The sequence below is a fragment of the Phyllostomus hastatus genome, unplaced genomic scaffold (assembly GCF_019186645.2).
Source record: "Phyllostomus hastatus isolate PE091 unplaced genomic scaffold, TTU_PhHast_1.1 phas_scaffold_216, whole genome shotgun sequence".
Taxonomy (NCBI): Eukaryota; Metazoa; Chordata; class Mammalia; order Chiroptera; family Phyllostomidae; genus Phyllostomus; species Phyllostomus hastatus.
The window spans coordinates 10,292,034-10,307,875 of NW_025334018.1; the positions used below are offsets into that span (position 1 = coordinate 10,292,034).

Here is a 15,842-nt window from a genome sequence, read left to right on the forward strand (position 1 = left end):
ATTCTGTGGTCTTACTGGCTAATGTATACTATTAATTTTCCTGCCCACCGTTCTGTTCATGCTCAACAGGGTTTTTTTTAATAACACTTGAGGATGTAGCACTTGACTCTTTCCACAATCTCAGCATCCATTTCTCTTTGTTCGTCTAGTAGCTGCTGAAATCGTTTCTTTAATGTAGACAAACAGAAGGATTAGCTTGATCTTTAGTCTGTCTTTGCAATAATGTCTTATCTCCTCACTTCATTCAGTATTGTACTAGACTTTGTAGACAGTATAACATGCCAAGAAAAAGAAACAAAATGCATCTAGATTTAAAAAGGAATAAATACAACTGTCTTTCTTCACATGAGGTGTGATCATTTATGTAGAAACCCCATGGTATCTCAGAAAAGCTACTAGAACTAATGAGTAAGTTTCACCAAAGTTTCAGGGTTTAATAGCACTACTCAAAAATTAATTATATATTAGCAATAAGCAATCTGATTGAAATTTAAAAGGCAGTATAATACACACTAACATCAAAAATATCGAGTACATAGGGGTAGATATGATAGAATGTGTGAAAGACTCATGCGCTGTGAGAGTTCTGTACGCTGGACACTTGGGTGGGCGATGTAAAAGGACACCTAAATGAAGAAGACAAATTCTGTATTTGTGGATTAGAAGAATTAATATTGTTAAATTGTCAGCTCTTGCTAAACCCATAGATTCAGGTCAATCTCAGCATTGCTCTTCTGTAGAAATTAACCTGTCAAAATGCAAAGCTTCTAAAAAACAAAATGACTGGGAAAGAACAAAGCTCAAGGACCAACACTACCTGCCTTCAAAGCTTCCTCAAAGCTGCAGCTCCCAGGGCCTTGAGATACTGGCACACAGGCAGACAGACAGGGCAGTGGGGAGCAGTAGAGAATCCAGAAATAGACTCACGTGTCTACATGGGTAACCGATTTTTGACCGAAGTGCGCAGTTGGATCAGTGGGGAAAGGATGGTCTGTCCTGCAGTCGACAGTGGAACCACTGGATATCTGCGTGCAGAGAAAGGAACATTGTCACACCTTGCATCATATACAATTAAGTGAAAATGAGTTCAAGACCTAAGTGTAAAGCTTAAACTGTTAAACTTACCGAAGGAAACATAGGAGCGCAAGCTTTGTGACCCTGAGCAAAGCAGAGCTTTCTCAGATCCAATGCCAAAAGCATAGTCCATAAAAAAATTGAACTTTGTCAAAATTAGAAACTTTGCCCTTATAAAGGTAGTTATAAGAATGAAAATATAAGCCACAGCCTGAGAGTGAAATCTTAGTAAAGCATTTATCTGATCAAGGACTTGTTTTTCAAGTATATAAAGAAATCTCAAATGCCAATAATAAGGAAACAACTCAGTTTAGAAATGGACAAAAGATTTGTATAAACACATCAAGAAAGAAAATATACCGATGGCAAATGAGCACATGAAAAATTTTCAAGAGAATTAGTCAGCGGGAAAGTGCCAATTAAACCCAAGTGAGATTCCTGTTAGAAGGGCTGCACTTGAGAAGACTGGCCGTACCGAACGTTGGTGAGAGTGTGGAAGAGAGGGTCCCACGCAGTGCCGGTTAGAACATACGACGTCAGGCCCTGGCTGGCGTGGCTCAGTGGACGGAGTGCCGGCCTGTGAACCCAAGGGTCACCGGTTCCACTCCCAGTCCAGGGCACATGCCTGGGTTGCAGGCCAGGTCCCCAGTAGGGAGCGTGAGAGGCAACTGAACTGTTGTTTCTCTCCCTCTCTTTCCCCCTATAAAAATAAATAAATAAAATCTTTGAAAAAAAAAAACATACAACATTAGACAAATTCTGGAATACATTTTGGCAGTTCATTTAAAGAGCCAACCACACATCTGCTATGTGATCCAGCCATTCCACTCCTAGGTGCTTACCCAAGACAAATGAAAGCATACCCACCCAGAGGTTCATGCAGCTCTGCTCGTGATAGCCAAAGCCGGGAACAACCTGAGTGCCCATCACCGGGAGAACTGATAAAACCACGGTGTAACCGTGTAATTGAAAACCACTCAGCAGTAAAAAAGAATGAACTATCGATACATTCAGCACCATGAATGAGTCTCAGAATTATTACGCTGAGTAAAAGAAGCCAGACAAAAAGTTTTACATAGTAAGAATTGTTTGTATGAATTTTTACATTCATACAAAATTTGCATGAATTTGCATGAATTTTACATTCATACAAAATTCTAGGGAATACAAACTCATGTGTAATTACAGAAAGCAGAGCAGTGGTTAGCTGAGGACAGGGAGTAGGGGCGGGAGGGAGGGGTTACGAAGGACCCCGAGAACCTCTGGGAGTGATGGGTGTCTTCAGTTTCTTGATTATAATGGTGGTTTCATGGGTATGTGCCTATGTCAAAATTTAACAAATTGTATACTTTCATTATGTGCAGTTCATTGCATGTCAATTATATCTTAACTATTTCAAAAAATCCTGCATTGAGATACCACTAGATTGGCTAAAACTTAAAAGACCAACAATGCCAGAGTTGCCAGTATGTGGAGCATCTGGAACTCTCCTACATTGTAAGTGGGAATGTGAAATTATGCAACCGTTTTGAAAAAAGTTATGACAGCTTCTTAAAAACTAAATATATATGTATTCTGTGACCCAGCAATTTCACTGCTAGGTATTTATTCAAGTGAAATGAAAGCCTGTGCACATAAAGAAGACTTCAGTGAGAACGTTTACAGCAGCTTCAGTTTCCAACAGCCCAGGTGTCCGTCAATAGGATTGTGACCAATTAAACTCTGGTATATTCTCGTGGTGAAGTATTTCTTGGCCATAGAAGAGAACACATTATTGGTACACACAACAGCATGAAAGAATCTTAAACATTGTGGTGAGTGGAAGAGTCATACTGTGGGATTCCATTTATATGAGATTCTCAAACAGGCAGAACTAATCCAGGGTAGAAAAAAATTAAAATAGTGTTTGCCTCTGGGGTGAGGGGCATGCGGGGACTCTCCAGGGTGACGGGAACCTTTCATTTCCTAACAGGAGCTCTGCTTCCACAGCATGTGTAAAGCGCAAAAGTACACTTTAAACTCTGCATTTCACTGAATGCAAATGTTAAGGCAAAGAAACTGAACAAACACTGAACTCTAGTTAAAAATATGAATGCTGTGTTTGGGGTGAGTTCCCTGATGTCTGCACTTTACTTTGAAATGCAGCACGAAGAGGAAGTGGATTAGCAGATAGTCCTAGGACAGGAAGATAATGTGATAAAGAAAGCGTTAATGATTGAGTGTGACTGTACTTGTGGCTATAAAATTCTGTAGTGAATGTTGGAACACTTTCATGTTGTTAATGAAAAAAAAATCTTGTACCCATGTCCCAAAGTCAGGCTTGTCACAAGAGTGTTCCTTTGTGCCAACATGAAAATGTGTAGCCACTGTGTGCTAAGATCTTACTTTAACCCCTCCGCCCCCGAACTAGAGTCAGTAAATGTCTGTCCCTGATGTGACATCGGCGGGTGGACAGGACCAGCAAGCTCAGCAGTGGAGTCCCTGGCCTCGGTCGTCACGCCCTGGGAGTGCTCCGGTGGGAGTCAGTGCGCGCGCCAGGCTGGGCGGAGGCTGGGGCCAGGGCCGGGAGGTGGAAGCCGTCGGGTTACCTCTCCACGATATTTTGGGATGGGGAGATGAGGGACGATTAGGAAAGTAAAACCCGTGTGCAATGTATTGAAATCGACTATTACTTTACGCTAAATCAGAAACTATAAATGGAGTGTTTCTAATTATAACGAGTTGGAATCAAGGGAAAATAAAACAATCAAATCACGCTGTTCTGAGTCCCACCCTCCTCAGCTCTTTTCCAAGCACTCCACCCAGAGTGACAGCTGACCGCTCATATAAATCACTGCTCTTTCTCTTCTTTGAAACTTACTAATAGAATGCAAACAAAGGGAATTCAAACCTGTTGTTGATTCTGGCTCCAGTGCATTACCGAGTGCACCATTACTTGTGTGAACCATTTTTTCCTAGTTTATATCATTTGTGATCCTGAGTTCTTGGCTTTATATCTGTAAATCATCCCATGAAATAATTTCTAGCATTTACAAACTGTCACAACAGTCCTCAAATTTTCAACTTGCTTCAGTTCTTAAAATAGTAGATACTAAGGAATACAGTCTGCCTAACTAAATGTGTGTGTATAACTTCCAGATAATGGAAAAGGAAAAGCCACACACTATGTAAAACTGAGACAGAAGACGTGAAGACAGTGTTCTTGGGTCTCCCTGCACAGAAAACCCTGTCTGCTTACAGTCATTTTCTCTTGCTAATACCCGAAGCATGTGAGGGAGCTAAGGGGCGAAAGCGGGACAGAAAAGGGAGATCTTCCCTTTCAAAGACTGTGTGCCTAAGGTCACTGCCCGTTCTTCCCCCACCCAGTCTGCTCTTTGAATTTCCCACCCCTGCCCCATGCCTGTGTGTTGCAGCCTTTCCGTAGACTTTTGTGATTAAGAACCATTTAAAATCATTTGAATCTAACATGCTCGTTTCACACATAAAGAAATGGTCTCAGATTGAAGTACAGTTTATTTTTATTGTAGAATGAAGGAATGTTAGACCATCCCTAAATAGTAAGTCCAGAAAGACTTATTCCTCCATTTGTTATCTCTTTAAACACATACTGAGTGCCTTTTTATGCGGGCCGTTCATTAGGCCTTGCAAATAGGTCATTGAATCAGACCATCCCCACACTGGGGAGTCCATAGTCCACTTAGGGAGCCAGATAATACAGCGCGGAATGTTAACTATGCAGTAGTGTGAGAGAACACAGGGTTGTGGGAGTACTTTGAGGAAGCTCCTTTTCTAGCTCTCGGTGGAGGATGGTCAAGGAAGCTTCCTCACTGAGGTGAGTTCTGGCCTGAGCCCTGAAGGACGGTTACCCAGGCAGAGAATCCAGGAAAAGGTGTCCGAGCTGTTACCCAGGCACAGACCCAAAGAAAAGGCGCCTGCGCTGAGAGCAGCATCTATGAAGGTCCTGAGGGACGAGGCCGTGGCGCAAAAACTCCCCGTGTAACCTAGCTCTGTAATCTCACACCACTCCCGAGTGGCACACCTCCTTGGACGTAATAGGTGTTCATACTTTCTCTTTGGGCCCTTCATTACATTTTGCCTTAGGTGGCCGCGCTCACGCTAATAGTCCAGCTCCTCTACTGGACTCTAAGCGCCTTTTAGAGGAATGGCCGAATTGCCACCGCCCGGTGTCCCCTGCAGCCGTGCACCGTGCTTGGCACACAGTGGGTGACCCGCAGATGTTAACGCCCTGCACAGATGTATCTCCTGACACATCCTCGAGGTTCTTCTCTGTCTTCACTCTATAGTCTTGTTTTTTTAAGCTCTTCCCTTCCTAGAATCTTTAAAATCGCCATGGTTTCTTTATAGCTCTCACTGGTTCATGGGCTGTCTCCCTGGCAGGAGAGCTCCTCATCCGGAATTTGCACTAATCTAGTTTGAAAAAGCTTGTATCTGTTGGGTATGTTGATACACATATTGATGCATGTGCTTTAAAAAATGGTGTAATGTGATTTTTGGTCTGTAATTAAGTGACTTTAATTTGATTTGAATTAACTCTCTTGGTTCCAGCAAGGCCACATGCCCCCTTGATTCCCCGCTCCCTCCAAATAAACTTGGTGGGATGGGAGGGGAGCGGGTACAGGGGGTGATGTCAGTGTTTGAGGCCTTATACCAGTCATTGTAGTGTAGCCAAAACAGAACAGTGACCCAGGCCACAAAAGTCATTATAAAACAGGCCTCACCTTCATTCTTTCCTCATCAGAATGTATGGTTCTGTCTGTACCTTATCAAACTATTTCTCTGTGACTGTCTGCTAGGGAAATGATAGGGATGCATGTAAGTGACTGAACTACCAGGAAGCAGGAATAAGTGCCGTACATGAGCTGTAAACATAAGGTTATGTGAATTCATTAGAGGGGACAGTGTGTGTAGAGCTGGAAGGGAGAACTAACGATGAGGATGCGTCTCTCCTGAGTCTGCAAGTTTGGATGGGATTCTGATGCAGATGAGTGCCATGTTGTCTGTTATTTCAGGAGCCTTTTCTTACAAGTGGGCATGAAAAAGGTACGTCCCATGGGCGGGTGGAATGTGTGAGTGTTTGGAACAACCACTGAAGAACGCGATCGGGTGTCAGAAATTAGCGGAGTAAGTGACGTCGTGGCAGGTGCCCGAAGTGGCACGGATTCGTAATGTGCCCAGGTGTGCGTTTGGAGCACGCTGTGCCAGTGCCCTGAGAACTCGTGTGCGTAACCTTCATATAAATACAAGGTGTAGACTTACATATAACAAGACTGCTCATGTTAACATGCGTCTGATTCATGCCTAGAGGGTACCCTCTTCTCTACCTTCTTCTCTGTTCCACATGTATAAATGCAAATGTACATTTATAAAAATAAAGGGGGCGTTATAGCAACAAAGTTGTGCCCACCTCACAGAACTGTTGTATAAACTCTTGGTAAACCTCCAGTTACGATCGCCAGTTTGGGTAGATGAATAATAATTTGTAAGCTCTAGCTGTTACTTAGTGTGTGTTAGCACTGTTGAGAATTGTCGAGAATTTCTTCCAACGAGCGAGCGCTGCAGGCTGGCTTGCACCAGGGGCGCATGCTGTGCAGCCAAGTGAGCAGAGGTGGCGCCACGTCCACAGAGACTCACTTTGACGAAGAGACTGAGAGCTGGCGGCTGAAGAGGAAATGCCCTAAATACGGACGGAAATGTCCTTCCCAGCCTCATGTGAAAAAATGAGAAGAGTTGGTGAGACTGGAGATAGGACCACTTTCGGGGTCCCCGAGCATCCGTCCTCCTGCCCGGCGTGCTGTGGTGTGGCCGCACGACGCCTGGTGCGACGTGTCACCGTGTGCGGCCCGTGTGGGAGCATGGGGTGCCCAGTGGGGACAGAGCGCCATGAAATGGAGTGCCTCACCACATTCCCTAGTGACCGTTACTCTAGTGCGTTTCTTTTTTGTAATGCTGGCCGTAATCGACTAAACTAATTGCACAATTCGCTGGTGGACAACACCCTGCCCTTTGAAAAACACTGCTTATTACAAGATGTTTCTGGCATGGACTTCAATTTTGAAATACAGCTTTTATCTATTATCAGTTCTCAAAATCATGTTTGTATTTCTACCTCAGGCCACTGGCTTACATTATTTTCTCTTCTGTTCATCAGGTATCAACATGGTTTTTTACCACCTTTTCTGTCTCAGGACTGAAGGACAAAATCCACCATGTGGACAGCCTCCACCAGCTATTTTCTGCCATCTCACCTGAACAAATTGACTTTCCTCCTTTTGTCCTTGAATACGATGCCAGGGTGAGTACCAGGAGTTCTCCCTGCCCTGCCGTAGGGTCCTAACCAGTCTGCAGAGCAGCACTTAGCAGTACCACGTCCTGTAATAAGATGACACTCATGCAATTAGTGTGTTTTAGTGAGCTTGATTGTATCATTTAACATTCTTTTTCTACAATAACTTTAGGAAAAGACTTTATCCTAAAAGAGGGCTTTTTCAGCAGTAAACTTTTCAATGGCAGGTTTTTCTGCCTGCCACAGCTTTTAAGACAGTCCTTGCTTGTATTGTGAGTTATCGACCACCTTTCAAACAGTACCTCTGCCTGATCTTCTTAAGATTGAATGGCTTTTCATCTACGTAAAGAGAACCAGAAGAATCTACTGGTGTCCGTTTTCAGTATTAATTGTAAACCAAGTAGCCTATCTTAGTAGGCTACTACTAAAAGTTTCGTGTGGCTAAAAGTTTGTATAATGTTTTTAAGAGTATCCACCGACAATTAGTATTATTACTTATAGATGCTTTTATGAGTCTATTATTTAAACACTAGTGAAGGGCTACTCTTGAATTTCGTCATTGCTCTGTTCCACTGTGTTTATTCACCCTATCACTTCAGTAGTTAAAACAAAACAAAAAAAGGAAGTAACATGCTTGGCCAAGAGACCATCAGTCTTCTTATTCAGTTATTGCTGATTACATATATTTACACAAGAATCAGGAAATATATCTGAAGGTTATATTAACTTTGAAATAAATTATTCTTCCCTAATTATCATACAACATGAATATAGTAAAATAAATATCCTACAACACATTTTCTCTCTAATTTCTTAACTTCAGCTGTGATTTCTGTTCTCTTATGTGAGAACAAAGAATTTCGTTTGTTCCGATGGCACATCAGACCTCATGTCTGGCTTCTCTCAGGGAGGGCTGGAGTGGGAGCAGCCGGGTCCCAGACACACAGGCTGTTGAGTCTGCGGGAGGAAAGGGTCGGTTTGTATTGAGTGCGGGTCGCTGCAGCAGAAAGTGGCCTTGCTGTTGCTCTTTTGGACTGCGTACATCACTTAATGTTTCAGAAAACGGATAGCAGGAAGTGTGAAGGGCACAAAAAGACATTTTGATACCAGAATTTGACATGACAATTCAAAGCTAGTATCTGGATTTATAATTCATTTTCTGGGGTAGAAATGTACAAGTTGGATTGTATTAGAAAGCCCAAAGGATTGTTTTTCTAAGTACATATCTATATACTTAGGAACCCAGAAAGCAGGATTTCATTAAATGTTAACACGCAATTAAGGTTGGTTTTGCTCTTCTGTTTTGTTTGTGTATGTATTTTAGGCTTTTGTTATATGCTGTATCAAATGCTGGCCTAATTAATATGATTAATCAAAATTAAATACAATAACCTATAAAGCATCTAACCCTTGGGCCATCACATCATCTCTCTGCTCCTGTACTAGCGCTTCCTAAAGTTGAGATATTAGACCCTCGATGTGTAAAGGCCAAAGAGAGGAACGCAAAGGGGGGAGGCACAGAAGACAGTGTCAGGAGGGGACCCAGAGAGGGCGGCAGGGGGCAGATCCTCGGGCTGGAGCTTTACGTGCGGTGCCGCTGCACAGCCGACCCTGAACAGCACGAGGGCGGGGCACCTGCCCACGCCTGCCGGCCACCTCACACTGCCGAAAGTCACGGGTAACTTTCGACCCCTCAGATAAGAGCCTACCGTTTACTGAAAGTCTTACTGATAACATAAACAGTCAATAAACGTATTTTGTATATGTATTATATACTGTATTCTTATAATAAAGTAAGCTAAAGAAAAGGAAATGTTACTAAGAAAATCATAAGAAAGAGAAAATACATTTATAGTACAGTATGACACCATAAGTTTACATTGTCTGTTTATGAGGAATTGATAAATTATTTCTCTGTCAATGCCTGCATCAATATTGTCTTATAGGATACAAAACACTGTAGAGGTTATGTGTGTTACTAATACTAGGTATCAAAAATGAAATGATAATGTGAAAAAGAAATTCACATTTATGTGCAGGTGTAACGATTCATGTATTGATAATGAACCAACAGCACTATTTTTGCTTTCTGGTAGATTAGTGTAGTCAATACCTGCTTTACAGTAGCCTAGCATATATACAAGTGAGTGAATTGTTATAAAATTTTTATGGTGTACAGTATTACAGTCATAGTCATCATGTGTGTTGGAAACCTTGTTACATTTTTAAAACCTGTGATGTTGATTCATGCACAGTTTCTCCAATTAAGAAAGAGGGGTGTATTGTATGGCAATATAATTCCTTGAAAGTAAAGTTATAAAGCAGTAAGAAAACTAACACAATTTTATATTAAATATCACTCACCATATGCCTGTGTAAATATAGGTTATTCACTTCCTTACGAGCCTTGCAAACAATGTTCTACATGACAAATACTCAGGCGATGATGGTGGCAAAGACACGGAACATCTCATACAGCTCTTGCCATGCAGTAAATAGATTTTCACACGAAGATACACAAACACAACAGATAAATTTATTAACTGTACGCCGTGAAGATTATTTACTATTCACTACATGGAAGTGGACCACAATACAGGTCTTCACCCTCATTCTCACGCCCAGTGGGCAGAGGGGGAGGAGGAGAGTTGGTCGCGCCCTCTCTCTCCGGTAGCAGAGACAGAAGAGGCGGAGGAGACGGAGGTGGACGGGGAGGCAAGAGAAGCAGGCACAACCAGTGTAACTGTGGAAATACACGTATGTCGTAATTTCTGCCTTTTTTCTTCTTCATTTCTCTGAAAGCTTTTCTCCATGGTACCAATCCCTCTGCCACTGCTTGCTTCAGTCTCAGCGCTGGTGGCCCTAGAAGGGCCTGTGTTGTAAGAGGTCAAACATAGTCTGGACTAGCCAGGACCCTTCGGCTGGCCGGGTTGGCTGACGTCAGTTTGCTCTCTGACGTTGCTTCCTCTGCGTCTGCTTCTTCCTCGTCTGGCACCGGTTCGGAAGCACCCACCTCCTTCAAGTCGTCTTCTGTTAGTTTCCCTGGTATGAAGTCTGTCCGCCCTTCAGTTTCTCCAAGCCCCTGTCTTGAAGCCTTCCGCCCCAAACCCCGCCCTTTTGCCACACCCACAATCGCCGTCACTTGATTGGCTCTGTTGGAAGTCTGTGACGTCACGCATCTGGACGCAGTTTTCTGCAGCAGCAACGTATTGTTTCGGGCTTGAAGGCTCTCCCGACTTTCTCAGTAACAACTGCATCTTCTTTCGTGGCCTAATCCTTCCAGACTTGGACAGTGTTCCCTCTCCCAGGGTTCTCTTCCAGGCTGCTGACAGCCCTCTCCGTAGAGCATGGTGCGTGTGGACCTTAAAGGTCCCTACGACCCCCTGGTCTGGAGCCCGCCGTAGACTTGGTGTGTTTGGGAGCAAGCCGACCACTGGACACCTCCGGTGTTGAACTCATGGATTCTGGGTGGCCAGGGGCACTGTCCAGTGTCGGAACTTGCAAAGGCAGTTCTGGCAAGGCACTGCTTTCAGGGGGAAAGCATCGATGGAACCAGCCCAGAAAACAGGCTCTCCTCGTCCAGGCCCCCTTTGTGTGCGGCCCAGAGGCTGGCCCCTGTGTTTGCCTCCTCCCTTCCAGGCGCCGGGGTCAGCAGTCCTGTCGACGAGGGCAGTCCCGAGCTGTACAGGGCAGTGGAGTTGGCCTGCCCTCCCGCCTTCGGTGCTGGTGCGCGAGTGCCTCCACCACTGTCGCAGGTCCTCTGTGGCGTTTTGTCCAAAACAGGGCTACTCGTGTCTGCACTAAAACCTGTTCAGGAAGACACCTTTCCTCCTCAGTGGTTTTATGAATGGTGTCTGGGAACTTGTTTGCTGCCTCTCTGTCTGTAGAAGCTGCTTCTCCTGTTATTTTGACATTTTTTAGGCCAAACCATTTTCTAAAATTATCCAGTCATCCTTTGCTGGCATTGAATTCCCCAGCTTTAGATCCTTCACCTTCCTTATGCTTCGTCATACGATGACTAAGCTTTTTCTTCAATCGTACTAGAATCAATAGGTATGACTTTCTTACAGCAGTCCTGCAGCAAAAGCTGCACTTTCAGTGGGAGGGGAAAATGTGTGTTTCACAAAACCTGTAAGGCTTTACACCTGCTGGTGTACCTGCAGAGACAGCTTCGCAAGTTTGCTTTTCCTGTTTCACAGTGGCCTTCACACTGCATTCATTTATTTGGGGAATGGCGGGCAGCCACCACGGCGGACCTTGGTCTGTGGTCCACACCAAGCCCTCCAGCTCTTTCTCGGAATGGCGTGGCTTTGCTTCTTGGGCGCACTGCCAGCGTCAGTAGTGGCGCTTTGTACGGTGTCATTCAAGGTCTACAGCATGGCGCTAAACGTGAAACATACACAAGAGCCGTGCGAGTTCACCGTTTGCTGCAGTACTCGGCCTCCTGGAGAGACGGGCCACTCGCACGGGGATGATGGGAGGCAACGGGGTCGGACGGGGTGCTAGGCAGGTGCTTGCTACACTTGAACTCCCCACAATGGCAACAGGAGGTGGTTATGAAATTATTACGGTAGAACGGTAACAATTATTACATTATTACTATGTAATTTTATGTAGTAATGATTTAACACTGCACCTTCGCATTTGTTTACATTTCTCTCAAGTGGGGCCATGGGCTATTAGTGTTTGTGTGCATAAGTTTTGATAAGTTGTAACTTTATAATAGATTTGTGTGTATTTTATGGTAACAAGTGATAAAAATAGACTTAGTATGTATATGCATTTGTGATATACCTAACTTTTTAATTTTTAAAATATTTCTAAGCTACCTGATTTGTCTGCAAGTGTTTCCAAATTGTTGTAAATCTGCCCCCCAAAATTTTTTAATCTGTATATAAGCACACCCACGCAGGTCAAACCCCTGTTGTTGAAAAGTCAGCAGAACTTTGGCTTTGCAGTCGGTGGGGAACATTCTGCAGGGGAGAGCCACTGCTATGTTCCTGTTAAGAATGATGGCTGAAGAAACAGCACAGAACGACGGGTGGGGGGCGTGGATAAGACTGCAGACAGGGGAGGTGGGTGAGAAGCGATAAGAGAATGCCGGAGGAGAAGTGAGGCTAGGTGAGGGCAGCGGTAATGATCACGGCAAGGATTTGAAGATTTTAGAGATGTTTAGAACTAGGCATTTTAGGAAGTAAAACCCACAGCATTTGGGAGCTGAGGAGCCACTGGGGGGCAGGGGGCAGTGAAGAAGGGACAGTATCTGCAGGGCCTGTCAAAGTTTCTGCTGTGGGAGGTTGGTGGGTAGAGCTCTCAGCAGCCCAGAAGGGCAGTTGGGAGGGGGTGGGGCACGTGGAGGGGGGAGACAGCCGTGTGTTCGGTCCGTGACATGCTGGGTCTGCGGTGCCCGTGCGGCACTGAGGTGGAGGACCAGGGGGTGGGTGGTCAGGTGGTGCCTTATAAGGAAACTTTTTCCTTTGCAAGGAAGAAACAAATGATTAGGGAGAAGGAGGTAGGTACAGTGTTCGTTAATTTTATTATCATGTCCAATTATGCCTTGCACATAGTATGTTCTTTATTTGGTGAAGACATGATGCAGTGTTGGCTGTTGGCCAGTTTCACTGGGCTTCCTTCTCTTTGTCTGGGTCTCATGTGACTTAGAATAGTGACATGTTTTATGGGATTAGAAGAAACTTTTGAGGGTAATTAGAAGGTAAATTTTTATTTATCCACATCACAGTGGTACTGAGACCATTTCAGAAAGGAGCCACGAGTCAGCAGTCTCAGGGATACAGTCAAAGGAGGGAGCGCAAAAATCTGTCTGGTCACATTCTTCACATTTCTATTATTGTTTCCAGAAGTAGAGAAAATATTTGACTGCTTAGCAGTCTCTTTGTACAATTCGAGACTAATATAAAAAGCTCTATTTCGTACCCTTCAGATGGCTTCGCCTCTCTTACTTTATTACAGTTCAGTGTGGATATGAGGAACCTCGACAAATACGGTAGTGGGTGGACTGGAGAAATCTTCAAGATGGATAGTGAACCATTTCTTTTTAGATGAACTTCAAAATAGAGTTTTCTCTTCAGCGTGTTTCTTAAGCATACTTAGGTTACAGGGGTGGTAAGTACAACAGATCTGGATAGGAAATTCTAAAATACAAAAAAAAGTTTTCATTAATTTTTTTTTCAAGTATTCTGGAATGTAGCCAATCCTAGGAACTTTTTAATTTAATTTTTAATTTTTAAAAATACATTTGTTGATTCCTGGTCCGATTTAGTAGGAGAACATGAAGTTTTCCTAGAGAGCCTCTTGTTTCCTGGTTATGGACCCGGGACAAAGTCCTGCTCCAGGGCATCTGCTCTTACGAAGCTTTTGACACACGGTCAGTCACTGAGCACTTCACTGCCCACGGCGGTCAGGGCTGGGTAGGCGTGATGCTCCTCGTAACCGGCGTGGAAATGCGCCATAGAGCAGTGCCATTGTAACCCCGTCTCCCATTCTCCATTCCTGAGGACCGTCTCACATCAACGCCACACGTGTTCTGTGTAAGGTTCACTGAAAAGTGGGTTATTTGTCAAAGAAAGGCTTTCCTTAAAAAACGAGAAATGAATCTTCAGTCTCAGAAGTATAATCTAGGGTCCGTCTACCGTAGAGTTACTGCTTCAGTTTTTATGAAGATACAGTTAGCCAAAATGAGGTCAAGAATCTTCCCTGATGCTGATCAGCGCTCTCTGCACTTGGCATTAAAGTGCTGGCATTTATAGTCGGTGACTCGCCCTCTTGGTCATGAACTGAATGCCCTGAGGACCGTGACTATTACAAGCCTTGACACTCAGGCATGTTACGGAGAAGACTCATTTCTGTCACAGTTATTAAACTCCTGAGTGGTCATTCGGTTTATTGGGTAACTCTGTATTACCAAGATTCAGCACACAGGAGGATAATTCAGTCTAACAAAAATGAATCTGGGCGTCATAGTCAGATAGCTGTGGATTTAAACGCAGGCTCTTCTGGTGACCTGAGGTGAGGTACACCACCTGTGTGAGCCTCAGTTTCCTCTTCTGTAAAACGAGAGTGTCACCTGCTTCATGGCACTCTTTGAGGACATAAAGGAGTAAGGAAAGAAAAACACTGATTAGGTTTCCAGCATGCAGATGACTCAGTAAGTGGTACTGCAATCAGACAATGATGCCCTGACCTGGCTGCCTGTGGCACTCCGTCTCCGACTGGTCCAGGGGAGCTGCCCCGGCCCGCGCCAGACGCTCTTCATACGCTGTGTCGCCGACCGACCGTAAGCCCTTTCTCTCACGTTCCTGTCAGAGCGAACCTGTGACTCAGTGTGCTTGTCTTCTTTCCTTCCCACAGGAAAACGGGCCTTACTATACGTCGTATCCCCCATCACCGGATTTGTGACCGGCCACCTCTCAGTGCTGCTGGTTCCCGAGGACATCACTGTCTCCTGGACCTCTGCCTGCTGAAGTGACACTCATTTCTGCTGGACACGCCCAGAGAGCCTTTTGTCCCCACCTCTCTGGTATTTTTTTATTGACCGTATATTTTTCGGCACACAAGCAATCTGAAGACGGTAGACCATTCTGAATTGCACACTTATTTTCAATTTGTATATTTGTATCAAATGAAGATGCTCATTTTTAGAGGGTTGTTAATAGAAATTGGGGGGCAGCTTTTGAGTCTCTCCGGTTTCCTGCGAGGACCCTGGGTTCTCCATTAGACACGCCACCAGTCCTGTTCCCGTCGTCTCTCGCCGCTGCACGCCGCCTCTGTGCACTTGAGTGTCTCTCCAAATACATGAAACCCATGTACGCCGACTGCGTGCGTTGTCGCCTCCAGTCCTGGCGTTGCGTTTCATACAGGTAATGTGGCTGTGATCAGAGAGCAGTGTCGGGGACCAAGGATGTGGAAATGTATCTTATCAGAAGCATCAAAATCGTTAGCAGAGTATAGGTCTTAGAATTTCACTGTACCATTAAGATAGAGTTTTAAGAACTGAAGTTCCTTGGAGCATATGATTGTTAAGATTATTCTGGTCTCAACAGTGGGAGAAACAGGAAGACAGTGGGCATCTCCAGCCTCTTGGCTGCACTCGTGGGGGATGTGGTCTCCTCACTCGAAGGACTGTGTGTGTGAGCGCCCTGAGTGCGGGCATCTCCTGCCACTCGATCGGGGAGCCTTGGGCGAGTAAGCCCCCTCCCAGAGCCCTGGACGGCCCTGTTGGGCTGCAGAGCTGCCCCCTCGACAGACGTGTCCTGCTTGCCTACGTCAGTGAAGAAAATGCTAGACCGCTTGTGTCCCTCAGGCTCTGTTTGTGCCTTGGCTGGTGTGCAAACAAAACAGGATTACGCCCCCTGCCTCACCGAAGTGTCACGAGGATAGCATTTAGAAAGGGCATGCAGTGCCTGGGTGAGGAGGCCAGGGGAGTTTCTGCGGTGGGCTGTCTTCG

The 15,842-nt window shown here is 44.8% G+C and overlaps 1 protein-coding gene across 7 annotated transcripts in view; it reads left to right on the top strand.

Moving 5' to 3' along the window:
* The window catches only part of GDAP2 (ganglioside induced differentiation associated protein 2), a 57,695-nt gene extending 42,634 nt beyond the window's left edge, over nucleotides 1-15,061 (top strand). For all 7 annotated transcript variants that reach the window (XM_045816656.1, XM_045816660.1, XM_045816659.1 and 4 more), the window contains 2 exons: nucleotides 7,244-7,387; nucleotides 14,747-15,061. In XM_045816656.1, the coding sequence (XP_045672612.1) occupies nucleotides 7,244-7,387; nucleotides 14,747-14,794 (192 nt within the window). In that variant the 3' untranslated portion in view covers nucleotides 14,795-15,061. The remainder of the gene's footprint in view (nucleotides 1-7,243; nucleotides 7,388-14,746) is intronic.
* The last annotated feature ends 781 nt before the right edge of the window (nucleotides 15,062-15,842 follow it).